Source organism: Cibotium barometz, chromosome 29 (assembly GCF_041138505.1).
Source record: "Cibotium barometz isolate CiBa-2024 chromosome 29, ASM4113850v1, whole genome shotgun sequence".
Taxonomy (NCBI): Eukaryota; Viridiplantae; Streptophyta; class Polypodiopsida; order Cyatheales; family Cibotiaceae; genus Cibotium; species Cibotium barometz.
This window is the reverse complement of record NC_141074.1, coordinates 37,823,887-37,848,041: the sequence shown is the minus strand read 5'-3', so window position 1 is coordinate 37,848,041 and position 24,155 is coordinate 37,823,887. Positions and strand designations below refer to the sequence as shown.

At 40.2% G+C, this 24,155-nt stretch overlaps 1 protein-coding gene across 1 annotated transcript; it reads right to left on the bottom strand.

Annotated features, from left to right (window-relative positions):
• Nucleotides 1–469: 469 nt before the first annotated feature.
• Nucleotides 470–2,035, bottom strand: LOC147622132 (crocetin glucosyltransferase, chloroplastic-like). The gene has a single exon (XM_086823550.1). The coding sequence runs from the start codon at nt 2,033–2,035 to the stop codon at nt 470–472; it is 1,566 nt and encodes a 521-aa protein (XP_086679676.1).
• Nucleotides 2,036–24,155: the final 22,120 nt, after the last annotated feature.

Below are 24,155 nucleotides of genomic sequence, written 5' to 3'. Positions count from 1 at the left end.
TAATATCCTTTGCCACAAAGGGAACCCTCTTATAAACCATCTCTCACTTGGGGCATGTCCAAAGGGGGGGGAGGGGGGCAGTGAGGGGGTGAGTGGGGTGTGTGGGGTGGTTCTTTATATTCTTCACTTGCAAAAATTCTTAAAAATATTTGGGTGATCAAACTTGTCATATCTTTATTCTTCACTTATAAAAATTTTTAAAATATTTGTGTGATAAAATTTGAGATGTTATTTGATTATATTTGCGTCCCAAATAAATATCTCTAAAGATCTCTACCAACTAGACTTACTTCGGTGTTTCCATCCCAACTTGTATCTTAGAAATATCTCTTGTTTGGGGTCCAAACATAGTTTTGTCTTCACAATATACGAGTTTTGAGATTAAATTAAAAAAATCTATTTATGTAGAATTTTAAACTACAACTCTCTCTCTCTCTCTCTCTCTCTCTCTCTCTCTCTCTTTTGTTTCTTAGTAACAATTTGTCCTGCTCCTCACTGCCTGAACAAAGCTTTTTGTGTGAACAGTAGATGAGCCTTCACCTTGAACGGCCCTTCTTGCAGCTTCTCTGAGCTTGGCAGCTCTCCTTCTCATCTCCCTCCCTTCTCCTTGGTGAAAGACTGCTTTTACAACTGTTTCAACTTCTCCAATGCCCACCTTGCCATCCTCCTCCTGCCTCTTGATGCTCAACCCTACCTTCCAAATGTCAGCCACAAACTTGCAATTTGTGGTCTGGTCGGACATCATGGGAAACGGGATCGTGGGCACTCCCATGCTCAAGCTCTCCAATGTTGAATTCCATCCACAATGAGTAAGAAACGCACCCACGGAAGGGTGCAACAGCACTTGTAGCTGAGGCGCCCATGGAATAATCATCCCATAATCCTTCGTCTCTTCCAAAAACTTATCTGGCAAAACGTTTGATACATTCTGCAGAGACGACCTAGGTCTCATTACCCAAAGAAACGGCTGCTTGCATGCCTTGATACCCAGGGCAATACTGCATAGATCATCATCAGGGGGGCAAAAGACACTTCCAAAGGAGATATACAGCACAGATTGCTCTTGTTGGCTATCCAGCCACCTTATGCAGTCGCTGTTATCCTGCAGCAAGCTTGCGCCAACACTGGTATCCTTCATGTCGCTGCCATCCAAGAAGGCAGAGGGCAATAGAGGCCCAACAAGAAAGACCGGAAAGGTTGCGGCAGCTGATTGCAGAACCTCGCAAGCTTCCCTCTCGAGCTCGTCATAGGAGTTGATGATGACTGCGTCACAGCTCTGCAGTGTTTCAAACTGCTCTTTTACTGTTTGGAAGAGGACGCTGTTGAGGTCGTCTATGTGGAGCAAAGTGGGGAAGCTTGAAGGGCGAAGAGGGGGCACGCCGGGTATATTATAAGACACCATATCATCCTTCCTGTAGGGGAAGAAGCCGTCAGAGGCAAGCATGGGTACATGGTAGTAGATGGAGAAGACGGAGGCAGACTGTGTCCAGAAGAAAGCATTGGGGATGTTGAGCTCCACTGCAACACTGTGAGCCCATGGGCAGAAAGATCCAAACACAACGCAGCTCACTGGTGGACGCTTCTTGTTCAAGCTCTTCACAAGGTCCCTGAGAGGGGCTTCCATGTTTAACGTGCCCTCGTGAAACTCTTGCCACCTTGGGTTTATGTCTGTGTAATCAAAATCAGAGGGTAACCCATTATCAATCCACACAAAACGAAGGTTATCATCATCTTCATCGCGATTTGATTTGGAGCGCGTCTCCTGGATGCGCTTGTGGTTGTGCTCGTTGTTGACGAAGGTGACGATGAAGTTGTGACGGGTGATTAGAGATTTGGCAAACTGCACCATGGGATCGATGTGGCCTTGGAGAGGGTAAGGTACCATGACGGCATGATGCTTCGTGTTGTGGCGAGTTTCATGATGGGTATGGACACTGTGATAGCTGTTGTTTTCATTACCCGAGAGGTGCAGAGTGTGTAGAAGGCTTTTGGCCATGGCTTCAGCGTGAGGGGGCGAGTATTGATAATCAGCCATTGTATGTCGCTTTGCTTGACTCTGTGTGTGCGCGCGCGTGTGTGCGAGAGAGAGAGAGAGAGCTATATCACATTGCTTCTCAATCTAGCTAATGATTTTGATCTATGAAGTGTTTCAATTCGTATACGAAGAATGCTTCCTCAATCTAGGAAGTGTGCTTGTGATCTAGGAAATTCCAAGAAGTGATATAATAAATAAAAGAGTAGTCTTAATCTAGGAGGTGTTTTAATTCTTGTAGGGAGAATCCTTTCTCAATCTAGGAAATGTTGTTATGAGATTCCAAGAAGTTATGAGTTTCTGTAATCTTCTTAACCTAGGAGAATGTGGTTGTGATCTAGGAAATTTTTATAATTATATCAACTCCTATGTGGAAAATATCATTGATAGTCATATAATTGTACACACACTTGTAATATCTTTTAATTGTTAGCTAGCTAGCATATTCGGGCAGTAACCCAAATATGACTATATATTCGGGTTACTGCCCGAATTCATTAATTAGTGCTCACAAGCGAGCACTATTTAATGAATTGTTTAGGGTCACAAACCTTAACGAATCATAGACATCGATTCAGATTAATTAAAAAAAAAATATTTCGAGCGTGATCGTCCAAATCACAGAGATCCTCTCTCTCTCTCTCTCTCTCTCTCTCTCTCTCTCTCTCGCTTCAAATTGTGCGTGATCGTTCAAATCCAATTTTTTTCTAGATCAACGTTTCTAATTTGTGCCTTTCTCTTTACCACCCATTCGACTCTACCAGTGAGGCTCATAGCAACAAAAAGCTGCATTTTTATAGACCTATGAGCTCGCAAGATTGAGGCGATGAGAGCGATCTAGAAAAATCACCTTTTTTCACTTCAACCTAAGGTTTTTTTTCCTCCACTTTGGCCTAAGGTTTTTTTCCCGTCTAAAGTTCAACCCTTGATTAAAGTGGTTAATGTGAATGAAAATTTGGTACCCATACTCAGAGAATTATCCCCGCATACCCTACGTAGCAACCACTAGAGTGACATGGCTGACCAAAACCATGACTATGAGAAAAAGGTAGGGATGGTGCTAGAGATGATGCATCATCCTCACATATCCAACCACTACCTCCTAAATACGAGACCACCACAAACTGGTGGTGGCAAGGGTAGCTGGGCAAGAGGAGGCATGGCTTGTACTATATGCGCAGGGCTCACATGGCTAACCAAAACCCCAACTACAAGAGAATGGTATAGATGGTGCATTATCCCTACATACCCTACCTAGAAGCCACCAGAGGTTCATGGCCGATGACCAAAACGTCGACTATGAGAAAAAGGTAGAGATGATGGTGCATCATTCTCACGTACCTAACCTAAGCACCACCACCACCACTTCCTGATGACAACCACCACAAGCTGGTGGCGAGGGTAGGTGGGCGAGAGGAGGCATGGCCCATATTACACTTAGGGCTCACACTCTGAGAGAAAACTAGTCTCTAAGAAGGAAAGCTCACCCACCCCTAGATGAAGCAGTAGAAGGTCCCGAGTGTGACGGCGAGTATGACACGATGGGGGGTGTCGACATGATCTGCAACAACAACATACATACATATAATGTAGTGTTACACATGGCCATGCAAATAGAAGACTGAAAAAAAGAGAGTATCCTTGTTAGGGTTAGCATAGAAATAAATCCCTACGCATGCTCTTTATGCTAACCCTAACCGAGCTCATAGAGTGTCTCTCGTAATGCATGCATAGTGAGCTTTATAGATGCACAAACCTCTCTTGCATGCATGGAGTTAATAGTGCTCTCTATGCATCGATAGAGTTCATAGAGATCTATGCATGCATAGATCTCATTGAGGGCTCTATGCATACATAGAGAGCTCATAGAGCGCTCTATGCATAGAGGGCTACATGCATTAACATAGTGCTTTCTATATATGCATAGAGCTAGCTCTCTATGTAAATTCATAGAGAGGTCTCTATGAATGCATAGATCTCAGTGAGAGCTCTCTATGAGCTTTATGCATACGTAGATAGCTTTTTAAAAAATCCAAAATAAAGCTGTCTATGAGCTTTATGCATACATAGATAGCTTTTTAAAAAATCTCTGTATGAGCTTTATGCATACGTAGATAGCTAAAACAAAACCCAAAGTAACACAAAGCATGGGAAAGGGTCAAAGGCATAAAACCTTAAAAGAGATCATGATGGAGTTGGATTAATACAAGAGGACATGATCTACTCGAATCAAAAAAACCTGCAAACAAAGCACGATATAAAAATAAGAAGCCTGATTAGGATATGTATAGAAGCATGCATAAGAATGTTTTTAAAAAAGCATAAAACAAAACCCAAAGTAACACAAAGCATGGGAAAGGGTCAAAGGCCTAAAACCTTAAAAGAGAGCATGATGGAGTTGGATTAATACAAGAGGACATGATCTACTGGAATCAAAAGAACCTACAAACAAAGTAGGGCCTAAAAATAAGAAGCCTGATTAGGATATGTATAGAAGCATGCATAAGAATATTTTTAAAAAACACTACAAGGGATCGGGCTCATACCCGTGCTCCTAGCCGCTAAAAATGACTTGTGAAAAAAGTAGCGGGCCCGTGTATCAGCACGTGTATCATCGCGGCCAGAGACATGCGTGTAAAAGCGCGTGTATGGGACTGCTCAAACGCGTTCATACACGGGTGTATACACGCGTTCTGTTCAGTTCAGATGCATTTAGACGCATTGATACATGCATCTATACACGCGTTTTCTTAATTTAGATGCGCTTATACACGCGTATTTCTCAGTTTTGACGCGTTTATACACGCGTCCTTTACAGATTATCCATGTATATACACGCAATTTTTAGCAGTTCTGACGCATTTATACACGCAAACAGAGAGCAAAAAAAAAATCCAGAGAGTGCTATTTGGTGCCTGAATACTGTTCCAGCATTCCAGCACCCAATAACACTCTCTGGATTTTTTTTTTGTGCATTAGACCATCCACGAAGAACATATGCACGAGGGAGATTAAGACAAGAACGATATGAATGCATACATTGTCAATACACGATTCAAGACAGACATGAATGTAATACTATCGATTCACGATTCAATATTACTATCAAAATTTCACACATATATACAAGGGAGTCCATATCTCGAAGTAGCCCATGGCTTCAGTTTACAAAAAAATATATACAACCACATCCTCAATATGGAATGTGATACTATAAGTCTGAGTACTACTCAGACCCAGATGATGACTTGGTGCTCCCTCCATGCTCAGATGAGCTCACATCGGTCGGAATGTCCGATGAGTAGTGCTCACGTCCACCCTCTGCAGTGGCGGCGGGTGGATCATCAGCAGCTTGTGCCTGTTCAAGTAATATATAGTATATAAGTATATATATATGTAATTCAATAAACCAAAATCATTCGTTTAGAATTTTCAAGTACCTGTCGACCGTATGGTCTCATGGCCATCTCAAACTGCGCGTCCGTAATACGTCCCTCGGCTCTGAAGATGGCCCACGTGTCACGTCTGCTATGCCGGCGAGCATACGCAGTATCGTGGGTTGTGGGCTTCCTCCCCGTAACCCGTCGCTGTATCATAATCAACACAATTTGTAAGATTAAAACAATCATAGAATCAATGAATTAAGTAAACAATCAAATAAAGTGGCAAGATACTTACGAACTCTGCCTCCCATGACTCGACGCCGCCAGATCCGAAATGCGAAGATCCAATGGTCTCCATCTGGATCCGTCGTGCCTCCACGTGCTGCCTGCTCTTCACGCCACCCTCTGCTCGTTTCTTTGCCTCCTTTCACTCGCATTTGTGCGCAGTGGGGTGGCAGGTTTCTCGGCAGGATAGCCACCCGCAGCTACATTTAGCCGGTCATCGTACGCGAGTTTTTTAAGGTGAGATCTTTTATTACTTAAGATCTCCCTTATTCGCGTCCTTCCCCATACATCCGAGAATGTAGCATGTGGGGGATTGGGGTACCGACTATGTACAGCCTCTATCACCTCCCCAACTAATCGGCTATTTTGATCTTTAAATTTAATAAAATAATTTCTATACGAGTTTGATACTACCCCACGCATGTACTCCATTACCTCCCTCCCCCTCGCATCCATCACTATCCCACCCCTATCCGTCACATCATAGCAGATCACTCTCTCCACCTCTCTCATCTCCTCCTCTTCCGAACTGTCTCCTCTAACTCTTCTCCCTCTATCTCCTCTCTCACTGCGTGCCCTACTACCTCCCCCACCTCCCCCACCACCTCCCCCACCAAAGCACCCGCCGCATCCTCCACTCCCACTCTTCCTACTGCTGCGGGTGGAGTCACGACTGGGGGATTGTCTACGTGACGGTGGCTGTGAGCCCTGACATGACGGTGGCTCTGAGAGGGAGCACGTGATGGTGGCTGTGAGGGTGTGCGTGAGTGTGTCTGGGACGAGGTATGTCTCCTCGGTGGACGTGGAAGAAAGCTGCATGCCGTCTCGTCGGACTCGTAGGCATAGACGGCATTGGAGTGCCCTGGATACTCGCGGTAGGGGTATAGACACCAGGCATGGAAGGAGGGGGATGGGCATACATATACTCTGTAAGCTCAACTGGACCAGGATGGCGCCCAAAATGATTTAGCATCTCCATCAGCCAATTGCTGTACGCAAATGGATCGGATGAAGAACCTGGAATATCCATAAAGAACCTGCAAAAATAATCTTCATGTACATCATGGGCTCTCTTGACTCACACAAATATCATCATTCAAGTTACATATCAGCCTGCAAACTATAGAAACAGGAAACGCAATCTCGTGTATACACCCGTCTAGAAACGCGTGTATAACCCGTCCAGAAACGCGTGTATACACCCGTCAAAAAATGCATGTATACACCCATCCAGAAATGCGTGTATAGCCGCGTGAACAGACTCTGTAGACAGGATACACGCGCTTTTACACGCATTTCTACACGTAAAATTTTTTTTGAAAGGGACCGACCTCCGACAAAGTGGTCCTTATAAAAGGACCACTGTCGCCCCTGTCAGAATCGTTCACCCAAAATCGTGTGCACAGAAGCAAAAGGACAGAGACAAACCCAAAAAGCAAAGAGAAAATAGCATAAACAAATCTGAGGAAGGAGACAAGGCAAAGGACAAACTGACTCACCTCTGAAAAAGTGAGTCTTCTTTCTTGCTCGGTTTCCTCCCGTGGGTGCTCCTTCTCTGCTCCCTCCTTGCACTTAGGTTTCGTTTATGTTGGAAGAGGTGAAAATGAAAGCAGTGTTGATATGTTAGTTCAAAATCTTTATTTGGGAAAGGCGGGCTATTTTTAGTTTAAACAGACCATCGCGTTTATAAACGCGTGTATGTTCGCGTGTATGGTAATTTAGCTGCGTTAATACACGCGTTTTGCAGGAATTACCCGCGTTAATACATGCGATTTTTAGGAAATAGCCGCGTTAATACATGCAATTTTTAAGAAATAGCCGCGTCAATACACGCGATTTTTATACTTTCATTAAAAACATATTATGATTTTGTGTTTTCTGGTTTGTACATAGGATGTCATTAACCTCTTCAAGCAGTTCTGGGGAAGATGAGACAATGCGTCATCGTAATCGCGATGTGTGGTTGGGACAACGGATCAAATGTATGTGTAATCGATGTCAAGGATGCATTGTACGAGCACGTCGAATTACCTTGAATCACATCTCCATGTATGGAGAATGGAATCAAAAAGGTTTAGAGGTGAGTAGATGTAAATTGATGGTATTCAAATGACTCATGGTATCCAAATTAAATTAATAGAGTTGTAATATATAAACTCTAATTGAAGCAGGATGCAGTACCACACCCTAACATGGTGCCCTACGCGCGACGAGAGCATGCAAAGCGTCGACGAGATGATGCTGGAGCTTCGGGATCTATTGTCAGAGATGAGTGGGAAAGGGATGACAATAGCCCTGCACCCCACGAAGTTGTGGAAGAGGAAGTGCTTGATGATATGGTGCGGAATCTTTTTAAGGATGATCCCAAAGGTATGGACGACGATGATATGGAACAAGAGCATCTTTACAAGGCTTCATCGACACCGGTGTTTGAAGGGTGCACATTCTCTGTTTTACGTGCTTCACTTGAACTACTCAATATACAATACTCAATATCAATGAACGTGCATGAGGTATAACGTACTATTTATTTATTTTTCAGATATGTTAGTTCCAAAGCAATTTATTCAGCCACGTTGGATGATGCGCGTGTTATGGTAGTGGAGGTGGTTTGTTTGGTAGAGGAGACTTTTCTCACAAGTCAACTACATCTCATTGTGCATTTAGTGGACGAAATCGCTTTATGTGGTACTGTGCATGCACGTTGGATGTTCTTCCTAGAGCGCTTCATGAAGACCTTAAAAGACTTTGTAAGTCAAAGTGCAAGGCTTGAAGGAAGCATGGCCGAGGGTTGGTTGATACAAGAGTCTCTTGTATATATTTCAGAATTTCTTGGTCAGGTGGACAGCTCTTTGCCACGACTATGGAGCAATGAAGAAGACTTGAGGATGACCTCTATTGTGCCTCAAGGAAAAGGACAAAGTAAAGTAATTGACAGAACATTGATTGATGATCTCAATTTCACTTGTATCCTTAATAGTGATGTGATGAGCAGATGGGTTACAAGATATGAGGATGCAAAGACAAAAAGGCAAGCAGAAAGAGCTCTCTTTCGGAGGCAACATGGCTCTCGGAAGGCGTACCCTAAGCATCTAGCAACACTTCCGAATGATATCCATGTTGATTGGTTGCATGAGGAAATGGAGAGAGCAGAGAGCGACGAGGAGCTGCATATCACGGCGGAAGAATGAGAGTATGCACAAGGATGCATGTTAAAGGTACATAGAACTAATGTTTTGCATTAGTTGTAAGTGATTTGCTTTTAATATTTATTCACATTGCTTACATAAATATTGCTTCTATTTTGGTCCAGTGCACTATGTTCAATGCTATATGGTGTGAAGGCAAGCATTTTCGAACACAAAGAATTGATGAAAAGAGAAATACACAAGATTGTGGTGTCATTAGTAGCTTTGAGGGAGCTAATGGAAAAATGGATGATTATGTGGCATAATCCAAGACATATTTAGGCTTGACTTTCGTCGCTTCTTTGTGTATGTTTTGGATGTCAAATGGCAAATGAACGTGGTGGAAAAAGGGCCTGATGCAACGATAAAACGCTATGCAAGTGGCTATGTAACTATTGACTCTACAAAGTTTTGGCAAACAAAGAAAGATAGGCTCGTATTGCCACAACAATGTGAGCAGGTATGCATTTTTTTACTAATGTGTTTCATGTACATGTATATCTAAGCTTGCGTACCCCTTGACTTTTGATATGCTAATTAATTACTGTACTATGTGTATTTGAGTAGGTTATCTATCTACCAATGGTGCATGACATTAAATGGTGGTACGTCATCCCTATTGCACCATGTTTTAAAGTGATGTATAATACATTCACTGATATGGAGCATATGGAGGATGTAACAAGCCGCAATGAAGATGATGTCGAACATGCCAATGAAGATGTTGTGATCGATGATCAAGAAATAAGAGATGATCATGATAATGAGGATGAGCGTGCCATTTCTCATGATCATGAGAATGACCCTACCATTTAGGATGATGGTGATGTTGATGAGGATGATCAGGACATCGATACCATTATCAATGGAGTACAGAATATCGATAGTGGAATAAATTTAATCGTAGCCTTACAAATTGATCAAATGGATATTGATGTTGATCGTTTGGCAAGGATGGATCTTATTGAAGATGAGATCGAACCCTAACCAATCCGTCACTGTACGTTCTAAATTGATGACATTTCTATCATCTCATATGCATGATTTATTTTTGAATATATTTCATTGTTATAAATGCATGTAGTGGGATTGTGTAATGATGTATACTGTAATGTACTATGAGATGGTTTAAAGAAAATAGTTCTTAATTTTGTAAAGGAATTCAATTTTTCTTCAGTTTTTCTTTACCATGCATGTATTAATCCGTGTATGGCAGCGTGTATAGATGCGTGTATTACTGCATGTATATAAACGCGTTTATACATGCGTTGATAAATGCAAATATACACGCGAATTTAAATGCCAAAATACACGCGCCCGATTCTATTCAAATACATGCGCGACCATACACGCGCTCGTAATTTATCGCGTGTATGAAACGCGTGTATGGCAGCATTGTCTTGTAGTGAAAGCAACCAGTTAGGATTAGTATAGAGAGCCCTATGCATTCTCTCTATGCTAACCCTATCCTATGCTCATAGAGCCCTATGCATGTATAGAGACTCCATTGGATGCATTCTACACATGCATAGAGAGTGTGAGGACCCCACCCCTATATACAAAAGCATACGCCTTTCCAAAGTATGGTAATAACAATAAAATACCCCTATATATAATAAAATACACCTTCCCAAAGTATGGCAATGACATCTACATGTATTGGTAGAGAGCCCACCTGTGGGGTAGTCTCATATGCAATAGCCTACCGTCCGTACATTATGCATCTCACAAAGATCTCGCATTCTGCCAAAAAATCCTTATACTAGGAAAGGCATACAATTCTCATGCGCATGTCCCTTCATGACTCTCACAAGTAAGCGATTATGTATAACACGTACGATAGCACACACCAATGTCTTACTTCTCGATCATGAAGCAGACAACTCTACACCCTTGGACTGACTCCATCATTTCCCAGATTCTAATTCCCTAGTTCACCCATTTTTTCTAAGTTTTTCAAACAGATTTTCGGTTTCAACTTTAGGAAATCCCATAGGCATAGCTTTACCATGCCACTTGATTTCCAATGATGTATCTAATTTCTACTTCGACTAAATCCCATAGGCATAGCCTAAGGATCTGGCCATAGCCCTCTGGCCATAGCCCTAGGCACACAAGGGATTGGATGGCTATGCCTAGACCCCATCTAATCCCCTTGGTCTTGCACAAACCCCATCCATTCACTTGGGTCTTAGTGTACCACCCTGCCACCATTAGCCCTATGGAGCTGGTGTGAACCTACACACCTATAATTAGTATTCACTGGTTTATTACTCACACATCAATAATTGATATTCCTAGTTCATTACACACCCATTATTGATATTCCTGGTTTATTACTCATACACTGATAATTGATATTCTTGGTTCAGTACTCACACACCTATAATTAATATTCCTTGTTCATTACTCACACACCCTACTAAAAATAGTTCATGCATGAACTCCATGGCATACATTTCTTTTGAAAAATTGACATTTAACTTAAAACTTGTATACATCAAAATGTAGTGAAAAACATACATACTGAAAATCATACTAAAACTCTAGAATACCATCCAGATATCAGATAAAACAATGTCACATATATCCAAAATATTTCCTCGCATGACACCTCTGCTCCTCAGACTAGGAAAGGTATGCACCATTGAGCCCAAGCACTCTAACTTGTGCTACTGTCCAGTGTGAGGAGCCCACAAGTCTCACCATTCCCCCAAGCCATGAACACTCTAGGTTATGATCACACTAGAGTCTCGTGACCGATGTGTACATCGAGCCTTAACGTCCCTGGCCCAGACAACACTGTGGAGCTGCCTCTATCCTCACACTAAGATGGGTCAAGGTCTCAGTCGATCGTCTTTGTGATAGGACTCACCACTCAGATGATACCTGCCTGGCATTACATTGGCTTTTGTGGCACCTTCACAAGCTCGAGAATTTCAACAAATAGTATCCAAAAAATATCAAACACGATCAAGCAACCAGGCATCACACATGCATCATGAAACGAGGTAAACCATCGTAAGCTCCAATGAGGCAGACTCGATCCTCTCGAACATGTTTCGTGATCTGATAAAACTTTGTTCGGCCTTCTTGATCCTTTCAATAAATATTTGAATTTTTGAATCCATTCTTCCCTTAGTCATCACGAGGTCTCTAAGGGTCATATCTACTAGAGTCATTTTCTTTCTACCCTTCAATTGTTTTCTATTAGTCTCTCAGGTGTTACAAATCCTTTATTCTTGGTGTTAAAACTGAGCCCTATGTACTATTAGAAGGGTCATAATTCTTAACTTTATCCTAAGGTCTTTATTTAAGGTCCTGGTCTATATTGAGGACAATAAATTTTTTGATTCAGGGTAAAAGTCAGGGTAAATTTTTTCATTCAAGGTAAAAGTCAAAAATATCTACTATTTACTTGGGATAATCCAACTATTTATTCTTAACTTTATCCTAAGGTCTTTATTCAAGGTCATTGTCTATACTGAGAATAATATATTTCTTCATTCAAGGTAAAAGTAAAAAATATGTACTATTTACTTGGGATAATCCAACTATTTATTCCCTTTTCCGTTACACCTTAAAAGTGTATTTGAAGTGTTCTAGTTTGACTTTTCTAACTTTAAGAATTAATTCCTATTGATGAACCTTTCCCTCTTTCCTAAGGGGTTTCGTTATGTTTCTCTCTCTAAGATACTCTTTTTCGTTATCTATGCTCATTCATTCATCTATCGAAACATTTTCTCTCTCCTGACATACATAAAGTCAATTAGTGTCAAGGACTTTATTAATTATTTCCTATCACACTTCTACCTATTCCTATGTGAAAATTAAAAAGTGGTAGCACTCTCTCCCTAGAAGTTTACTACCCAAGAAAAACCATGTGTGGCAAATCCACTTACCATTTCCCATTTACCACTCATCTCAAATCCACTTCTTTGAAATAAACCATGGTTTTTGGACCTTAGCTCATTTGCCCTTAGGCTATTCATTTAATTTTATGGTGCATAAACATTAAATTTTTTAAATCCAATTAATTTTTCTATGGTTCTAACCTCTTAATTTCTGACCAAGCACATAATCTTAGGGTAAAACCTACACTCTAAATTTAAATATGTACTTAGACTTTTTAAATTTTCTTGGGATCTAGGTGCTTTCACACATGGGTACATACACACACACACACACACACACACACACACACACACACACACACACACACACACACACACACACATGTGGTCATGTACACAAGTGCTCCCCTATTCCATTTATCATTTTTGTGTTAGATTATTGAGGTAGCTTTCGGTCTGTTTTTTTGTCAACAAGAGGTCAGAAGAGGATCAACCAAGTGTTTGGTAAGCCCTTGGGGTTGTGGCTATAAGGTTAGCTGATGCTAGAGGATTATAGAGGATCCTAAAGGACTCATTTTTGGACTGGAGATAAAAGGATAATTTCGGAGGTAGTTTTCTATCATTTTTGTATCGATTGAGGTGAATCAGGTCAGCAAAGGAGTGCTAACAAGTGTTATGGAGTTTTGAAGCAAGGTTTTGAAGTGTGCTAATGTTGGCTGACAAGTTTTTTCCTAGAGTCATCAGCTAGTGTTTGATTTAGGAGAAAATTAATATCTAATCTTCTGTGTCAGTTAGGAGATATTTAGGTTAGCTACTTGTCAACTGAAGTTAGCCGAGGCATTTAGACTAAAGATCAGAAGTCTTGGTGATTTGATCTATCCAGGGAGGAAAATTCGAGGTAACATCCAAGTTAGATTGAAGGTGTAGAGGTGTCCATTTGTGTCATTTGGAGGTCAAATGATAAAGTCTAAGCTCATTGGTACCTTTGGAGCTAGGATCCTAGTGTCCCCAAGTTTTGATCCTACATTTGTTTCTTATGTGTTTGTTGGTGGTGTAGTAGAGGCCATCACCCAGCCACCACACAACGTGGCATTACTACATGTGTTTTGTGCATGCAACACTCGTGCCAATGCCACACGTATTGCCCGAACGTGAGAAGTACACATGGCATTTGGGCAGGCAATACACATGGCATTGACAATGGTGTTGTCACACATATATTACTTGCACACGAGTAATACACATGGCATTTGAGCAATACACATGGCATTGGCATGGCATTGCCACATGTATTACCTGCACATGAGAAATACACGTGGCATGCGACATGTATTGCCTATGTGAAGATAATACACATGGCAATGCCATGTCAATGCCACATGTATTGCCCATGTTCGGGCAATACACATGTCATTACCATGTTTAATACCTCAACATGGCATTACCGGTGTCTAGCCACGTGTATTGCCCGACCGTCATGGGTTATACACATGGCTCAGAGATATTGGTGCCACGTGTAATGGTTGAGTGTGGGTATTACGCATGGCATGTGCCACATGCAATGCCCGAGTATGGGCATTACACATGGCAAGCCATGTGTACTACTTGAATGTGGTATTACATGTGGCATGCCACGTGTAATGCCCATGCTCGAGCATTACATATGTGGCACATGCCACGTGTAATGCCTCCACATGGTAATCCACATGTAATGCCCACACTTGGGTATTACACTTGACGTGTGCCACATGTGATGTCCTAACATGGGCGTTACACGTGGCACACCACATCTACATATGTGTGTGCGTGCGTGTGTGTATACACCCACATATATGAAAAGGGAAAAAATAAAAAAATATCATACAAACATATATATGCGTGTGTGTGTGTGTACATATACAAATATATGTACACTGAGATGTACACATATATATATGTATATGAGTTCTCAAGGAAATTTGTTCTCAACCTCAACAATGACTAAAGAGTCTCCAAGCCGACAAGTTGTAGTGGATCACACATGGAGCTGTTGGCATCCCCCTGGATTGATAGGGTTTTTGGCATCCTCTAGATCAAACATGGAGCTATGGAGGATGAAATGTCATCATCAGAGTGTAAAAGAGAGAGAGAGAGAGAGAGAGAGAGAGAGAGAGAGAGAGAGAGAGAGGTGTAAATATATATGTGTGCGCAAATATATATTTGTGTATAATATATATATATATATATATCCATTAATTTTAATTTTTTAAATTAACATTCTTTTAAAAATATTAATTACATTAAATGATCAATTAAAAATGCCACATTATTTAAAGGTGATAATCACCATTCCTTTGGTGTGTACTTTGTATGTGTTGTGACATTCCTTTCTGTTCTTGTGTACCTCTTTTTTCTCCTCTTTATATGTGTGTGTGTGTGTGTGTGTGTGTAAATATATATGTGTATACAAATATATATTTGTGTATAATATATATATATATCGATTAATTTTAATTTTTTAAAATTAATATTATTTTAAAAAGATTAATTACATTAAATGATAAATTAAAAATGGCCACATTATTTAAAGATGATAATCACCATTCTTTTGGTGTGTACTTTGTACGTGTTGTGACATTCCTTTTTGTTCTTGTGTACTTTTTTCTCCTCTTTACAAATGAAGTGCACAATCTCCTTCCCATCGTCTAAGAAGAATCTATGTTTTACCAATGGTAAAGTTCTCATGAGTCCAAAGTTCTTATAAGAACAAGTAGCCCCCATGTCATTCTATGGATTGCAATAGTAACAAGCAATAGTAAATATTGGGTCCCAAGATTTGCATGTCCCTATAGAGCCTACCTCTAATCATCAGGGGGAGGAGTTCTATATAATTGAAGACTCTCTTTTAGCCAATTACTTTGCAATAGTTGATGCTTCGTTAAACTCAAACCCAAAGCTAATATCCATCATAGAGATAGCCCACCCAGAGGACTTCCAACTCAATCAAATGTGATAGATTTATGTAGCCCCTTACAAAATAACAACAAAACTGGTGCATCAACCTCATCCATAGTTACAAAAGAGAAGAGGATAAGAGGAACTTGGAATAACTTTGGAGCATGAAGAGGGGAAACACATTAACAAAGATTTTGTTGAATGTCAAAGAGGTTATCAAGGTCATGGAGATTCCTAGGCAATATAATGGTGATATTGCATTTGAGTTCCACCAACCATGGGACCATGTGCAGGAATGGACCATGGAGCATAAGTATAATCCCCACTGGTGTGGTCAAAGTTGTTAACCTCTAACATTGCCTTCCTTGGAGTGTGTTGAAGAAGCCATTGCCTAGGTAATTTGAAGTGTGTGAATGAGCTTTGCATGCGCCTAAAGAACCATAGGGTCTCAAACACATCACATTTTAGTGGAAGCATGCTAAAGGTACGGACCACTACAGAGGAGTACAACAATGCATCTAGAAAGCTCATTTGCTATTACTGCTTAATGCTAGCGATGTGCATTGCTACATGTATCTATTATGTGATGTCCTCCAATGAGACAATGGACCGATTAATGATACACATCGATATACATGAACATAATGTATGGACATGCTCATCAAAGGGACTAACTAATAGGACAAAGCAAATGGTGTCCAGGGTGTTAGGAGTAGATTGCAATCTCGAGGAAAGAAAGGTACAAATATGTGCGGCAAAAGAAACCATGATGGCAGACCTAGTTCAAGAAGGAGGTTCCTCACATTTCATTCGGGAACAAGAGTTCGTCAACATTGCAGAAGAGATAGGAGCCGTGGTGGAAGGCAACTAGTAAATTAAATTGGTTGGACAATTATGTTTTTGTAAATGAGTTATAAAAATCTAGATAAGTGAAGTGTGAAACTTGAACAATTTGATTATTAGGTTTTGGAGGTCAGTAACTGCTTCTCGGCATGGGCCTTCTAAGGAGAGCTTTGGATTGGATGCACTTTTGAAGCTAAAATGAGAGTGTACTTATGAATTTTTCCATGGAAGTAGGTTCCCAGGACAAGGGTCCACAGGTGAAAAGTGCTTAGTTTTCAAGATGTCCACCATCGAACCCGCTTCTCAATCGGATTTGGTGAATCAAATGTAATGGACTAGCTCTGGGGACCTATGACATGCAGATAGAGTTTGACCACACCTGACGAACGTCAGATTAGGTGACCATGACTTGTTATGTGTATGACCCAAGGTAGCATATTGTAAATTTCATAACAAATGTAGTCAAAGGATTTCAATTGTGTTAAAGAGCGTAACTGACTTGAGTATTCACGCAGCATGCATGATCTTCTAACAATTGCGACATGTGAAATGAAAGAGGAGAATATGGAAGTTGATTGTCTGTTTTGGGAGTGCATCAATGAGGTGATGGAAAACCATGGCTGTGAAAGGGTGGATTTCTTTGGTTTCATGGCAGATGAAACATATGCTAACTGGAATGCAGTTCAACATGTGTTCAATGGTGGGAAAAAATAATATCCTCACAAATAGGGAGAGGTCCTGCCTATTTCATTAGGTGCAAAGCATGGTTGCCCACAAAACAAAGTATGTGTGCGCCACATCTCAAGGTGAGCACAAAGTAATGTATGAGAAGTGGCACATGGCTCCTGCGATAGTGAAGCTACATGAGAGCTACATCAATAGAGGCTCGATTAATACACCAATGGTGGCGCAATGGTCATGTCATGGATAGGAATATTTCAGCAATGGTATCTTGGTTGAGCTGGTGGGAGGTGCGCATAGCACATTGGGTTCAATCATGAGACAACAATAGAGATAATTTATGATGGTCCAAATACCCAAAGAATAAACCTAGTAGAAAGCAAGGGGAAGGATATAGACGCAAGATTTCTCTTTATGATGAATGTAGTACCAATATCGCTTTGCAAGGGAAGGATATAGATGTAAGCATTCTCTTTATGATGTAGAAAGCATGTAGAAAGCAAGCATTGGAGTTGACTTGCAAGGGAAGGATATAGACGCAAGATTTCTCTTTATGATGCATGTACTACCAATATGGTAAATATAATTTTTGAAAGCACTAAGGCAGTCTCTTACTATCAAGGCAAATATATACGGAGAGGACCAAGCTTGGAGAAACTAATAGAATGGATTTCTACAAGCCCAGCCCAAGTCGTCCAAACATTCAATGAGGTAGGTGAAGGAACACCCATGTATAAGGTACCTGCCCCCCTAACCCAGTAACAAAGACACCGCACGTCACAAGAGACCAACCCCACTGCTATGGTCATTAATATTGATGATGAGGCCATGCATCTTCCGGAGTATAATGTGCATGTACGAGACCACAAATATGCAGGGAGGACACGAAAGATCAATTTTAAGGAGCAGGATACAACCACTACTCCTAAAAGAACGGCAAGGAATTTAAGCTTCTGATATACTCTAGAAGCACTCATTCTTTCATTTCGTCCGGATACATGCATAAGCTAGTCTTAAAACAATGACATGAGAAATCGATGCAAGTGGACTTGGCTACTGGGAAACTTCTCACCACTTGCCCATGAGATAGATACAATTCAATTCAGTGCATGTTCAAAGTTTTAGCCTTGGGATTATATGATAAAATTTTGGGAATGGATTGGCTCATGGAAAATCAAGCTAATATCCTTTGCCACAAAGGGAACCCTCTTATAAACCTTCTCTCACTTGGGGCATGTCCAAAGGGGGGGGAGGGGGGCAGTGAGGGGGTGAGTGGGGTGGTTCTTTTTTTTCTTCACTTGCAAAAATTCTTAAAATATTTGGGTGATCAAACTTGTCATGTCTTTGTTCTTCACTTATAAAAATTCTTAAAATATTTGCGATAAAATTTGAGATGTTATTTGAGTATATTTGGGTCCCAAATAATATCTCTAAAGATCTCTACCAACTAGACTAACTTCGGTGTTTCCATCCCAACTTGTATCTTAGAAATATCTCTTGTTTGGGGTCCAAACATAGTTTTGTCTTCACAATATACGAGTTTTGAGATTAAAAAAAAATCTATTTAATGAGAGGAGGCAATGGTTATAGGTGTTCTTCTTGAGAATTCTAAGGTGCTCAAAATATATCCCTTGCACATCCCTCCTACATGCGAAGCAGAGCCTACTGGCATTTAGGCTCAGAAGTGTCGTTTAATGAGAAGACTAACCCCAATGTTTCATTCCCTTCAATGAGAAGACTAACCCCAAGTGTCGTTTAATGAGAAGACTAACCCCAGGTTTTCACTCCCTTCAATGGTTTTGCCGATTATCATTCCACTAGTTTTGGTGAGACTGATGGTGGGGATATTGGTATGTTAGTTCTCACTTCCTTGTTTTAGCTAGTCCTAGTGACTGTTGATATTTCTCATCCATTCTATTTAACTCAATAGGTGTTTGATGGGGCACAACTCTCTCTCTCTCTCTCTCTCTCTCTCTCTACTATTCTTCTCTCTTTAACTTCATATTGTTCAAATGCAAGATTTTGCTCATCTTTCAAAAGTTTTGCAAAAGTTTGTGATGACATGTCTTAATAGATTACATGACCTCAAAAGTAATGCAGGCAATTAAGATACCCGTACCTACTAGACAGTCCTAATTATAAGTTGAACCTCCAAAATTCTCACTTATTTGTTGTTTGATTTATTCCTGTGGATCCCTGGGATCAAAAGAAAACTTGAATTCATACAATTTCTTAACACCCATTTCTCTCTCTAGGTTAATTTCTCTCTCTAGGTTCTTACTTGTGATAAATGAGAAGATTTTGACCTGTAGGGAAACTTATACGAAGAAATCTTACATTCTCCCCCACTTATAGGAGAGAATCTTATATCCTCCCCCACTTGAAAAATTAAGATGTTCTTATCTCATGAACAGGGAATAATCTCTTAATAAGTCCTTCTTTTCCTAACTGGCATCTTCTACTCGAAAAATCCGCATATCCAATTTTGTCTTATATTCTAGTTTTAACTAACCTTGGGTAGGAAAAATGACTTTTGGATGTGGCTAGGTTCTCACACATACTTTTTAAGCAAGCTAATGTGGAATGCATTGTGAACCTTTAGAAGGTAGCGGAAGTTCATAAGCTTAATCATCTATTTTTTTAGTGATTACATCTAAGAGAGAGTTTTTTGTATTTCCCCAAGGATATAGAACTTCTCTTATAGGAAGAAATCTTACATTCTCCCCCACTTATAGGGGAGAATCTTAAAATCCTCCCCCACTTGAAAAATTAAGATGCTTTCATATCATGAACAGGGAATAATCTCTTAATAAGTCCTCCTTTTCCTAACTGGCATCTTCTACTAGGAAAATCCGCACATCCAATTTTGTCTTATATTCTAGTTTTAACTAACCTTGGGTAGGAAAAATGACTTGCTCATCATCTTGGATGTGGCTAGGTTCTCACACATACTTTTTAAGCAAGCTAAGCATTGTGAACCTTTAGAAGGTAGCAGAAGTTCATAAGCTTAATCCTTTATTTTTTTAGTGATTACATCTAAGTTAGAGTTTTTTGTATTTCCCCAAGGATATGCCAGAACTTCTCTTGGTCACACTTGTAGAAATACCATGTCTCCTTTAAATATCTGACTTGACCTTTCTTGTATTTACCCAAGAATGTATAACTTCTCTTGGGTCACATTTGGACAAAAGCTATGTCACCTTCTTCAAATATCCGACTTCACCTCCTTGGAGAGAGTTTTATGTATTTCCCCAAGAATATAGAACTTATCTTGGGTCTCACTCGAATTTCCTTCTTCTACTATCATGTTTGAAGAAGGTGACATGGCATTTCTAAGTACCATGTCTTCTTCTTCAAATATCCAACTTGACCTCCTTGAGGGTAAAAAATAAAACACCAATAAAATAGTATAGGTATAGATGGGTTGGCGAATGTTTTTATATACAAACCTAAACTTTTAGAAAACTTGGGTGAATCTTTGAAAAAATTTCAGCTTATATAGTAGTATGTAGTGTACTTTTGGCAAATTTGTCTCCAAGCCCACTAAAAACTTAAAAAATTAGGTGATTTTTTTTTTTTGGGGGGGGGATGAAATAGCTTGATAATATCTATGACCCCTCTAAAATAGCCCTTGGGCTTAAAATAGCCCCTAATTTTTTCCTTAGCCAGCATAATGTTTTTGTTTGTCCTGTGTAGCCTTAATATCCTTTCAGATGTGGTGTGCATTTGATGATCCATCTAGCATTTCCTTAGATACCTCGAATCTGATTACTATATCCGACCATGTGAGCGCGCGAGGCAATCCTACTCGCATAGTCGTTTGAAGGGGCTCCTCCTCCCACAATTGCAGTGATATGAGGCATTGTAAAAATTTTGCCAAGTGTAGGTAAATCATTGTTAGAAGGTTAATTCATGATGTTAATTAATTAATTGATTACTAATTACAACTAGTCAATCATGACCATTATCAACAATCGCACTTGTAAATGTAACCAACAAAATTAGAAGATTAGCATTAATTAAAGAGACAATTCATGAGAGCATATTAGATGTAACCAATCATGGAATAAATATGAGTTACAACTAATTATGATCATCAATCATGAAATTTCTAGAAACTTGTTTCTTGTTAGCTAATTAATTGATGCAGGCGTGAGCGAGATCAGTAGCTTACTACAGAAGGCAACTAAGAGCAGATTGGCAGGACTTCGTGCACTATTTTAGTGCTTGAAGGGGCTTAATAAAAACACACTCGGGAGCTTTATGCTAGTACCTAATTAGGGAATCAAGGGATTGGAATGAATTTTGAAGTTCTAAAGCCAACACTTTCCTATCTAGAAAATCTAGGAACTGTGCTTGTGATCTAGGAAATTCCAAGAAGTGATATAATTAATAAAAGAGTAACTCTTAATCTAGGAGGTGTTTTAATTCTTGTATGGAGAATCCTTTCTCGATCTAGGAGATTCCAAGAAGTTATGAGTTTCTGTATAGAAAAATCTTAACCTAGGAGAATGTGGTTGTGATCTAGGAAATTTTTATAATTATATCAACTCCTATGTGGAAAATATCATTGATAGTCATATAATTGTACACACACTTGTAATATCTTTTAATTGCTAGCTAGCTCGCATATTCGGGCAGTAACCCAAATATGACTATATATTCAGGTTACTACCCAAATTCATTAATTAGTGCTCACAAGCGAGCACTATTTCATGAATTGTTTAAGGTCACAAACCTTAACGAATCATAGACATCGATTCAAATTAATTAAAAAAAATATTTCGAGCGTGATCGTCCAAATCACAGAGATCCTCTCTCTCTCTCTCTCTCTCTCTCTCTCTCTCTCTCTCTCTCTCTCTCTCTCTCTCTCTTGCTCGATTGAAACTGTGCGTGATCGTTCAAATCGATTTTTTTAAAGATATATGTTTCTAATTTGTGCCTTTCTCTTTACCACCCATTCCACTCTACCAGTGAGCCTCCTAGCAACAAAAAGTATTTTCATAGACCTATGAGCTGGCTAGATTGAGGCGATGAGAGCGATCTAGAAAAATCACCTTTTTTCACTTCAACCTAAGGTTTTTTTTCCTCCACTTTGGCCTAAGGTTTTCCCCCCATCTAAAGCTCAACCCTTGATTAAACTAGTTAATGTGAATGAAAATTTGGTACCCATACTCAGAGAATTATTCCCGCATACCCTACCTAGCAACCACTAGAGCGACATGGCTGAGCAAAACTACGACTATGAGAAAAAGGTAGGGATGGTGCAGAGATGATGCATCATCCTCACATATCCAACCACTACCTCCTAAATACAAGACCACTGGAAACTGGTGGCAAGGGTAGCTGGGCAAGAGGAGGCATGGCCTGTACGGCTCACATGGCTAACCAAAACCCCAACTACAAAAGAATGGTATAGATGGTGCATTATCCCTACATACCCTACCTAGAAGCCACCAGAGGTTCATGATCGACGACCAAAACCCCGACTATGAGAAAAAGGTAGAGATGATGGTACATCATCCTCATGTACCCAACCTAAGCACCACCACCACCACTTCCTGTGACAACCACAAGCTGGTGGGTGAGGGTAGGTGGGCAAGAGGAGGCATGACCCATATTACACTTAGGGCTCACACTCTGAGAGAAAACTAGTCTCTAAGGAAAGCTCACCCACCCGTAGATGAAGCAGCAGAAGGTCCCGAGTCTGACGGTGAGTATGGCACGATGGGGGGTGTCGACATGATCTACAACAACAACATACATACATATAATGTAGTGTTACACATGGCCATGCAAATAGAAGACTTTAAAAGAAAACGAGTATCCTTGTTAGGGTTAGCATAGAAATCCCTACGCATGCTCTTTATGCTAACCCTAACCGAGCTCATAGAGTGCCTCTCGTAATGCATGCATAGTGAGCTTTATAGATGCACAAACCTCTCTTGCATGCATGGAGTTAATAGTGCTCTCTATGCATCGATAGAGTTCATAGAGATCTATGCATGCATAGATCTCTATGAACTCTATCGATGCATAGAGAGCACTCATTGAGGGCTCTATGCATACATAGAGAGCTCATAGAGCACTCTATGCATAGAGGGCTATATGCATTAACATAGTGCTTTCTATGTATGCGCATAGAGCTAGCTCTATGAATGCATAGATCTCAATGAGAGCTCTCTATGAGCTTTATGCATACATAGATAGCTTTTAAAAAAATCCAAAATAAAGCTGTCTATGAGCTTTATGCATACATAGATAGCTTTTTTAAAAATCTCTCTATGAGCTTTATGCATACGTAGATAGCTAAAACAAAACCCAAAGTAACACAAAGCATGGGAAAAGGTAAAAAGCATAAAACCTTAAAAGAGAGCATGATGGAGTTGGATTAATACAAATGTACATCATCTACTCGAATCAAAAGAACCTGCAAACAAAGCAGGGCATAAAAATAAGAAGCCTGATTAGGATATGTATAGAAGCATGCATAAGAATGTTTTTAAAAAAGCAACCAGTTAGGATTAGTATAGAGAGCCCTATGCATGCTCTCTATGCTAACCCTATCCTATGCTCATAGAGCCCTATGCATGCTCTCTATGCTAACCCTATCCTATGCTCATAGAGCCCTATGCATGTATAGAAACTCCATTGGATGCATTGTACACATGCATAGAGAGTGTGAGGACCCCACCCCTATATACAAAAAAAAAATACGCCTTTTCAAAGTATGGTAATAACAATAAAATACCCCTATATATAATAAAATACGCCTTCCCAAAGTATGGCAATGACATCTACATGTATTGGTAGAGAGCCCCACCTGTGGGGTAGTGTCATATGCAATAGCCTATCATCTGTACATTATGCATCTCACAAAGATCTCACATTCTGCCAAAAAATCCTTATACTAGGAAAGGCATACAATTCTCATGCGCATGTCCCTTCATGACTC

Bases quoted from the DNA above. Each gene is read 5' to 3' on its own strand.
- LOC147622132 (XM_086823550.1), bottom strand. From the start codon at position 2,035: ATGGCTGATTATCAATACTCGCCCCCTCACGCTGAAGCCATGGCCAAA.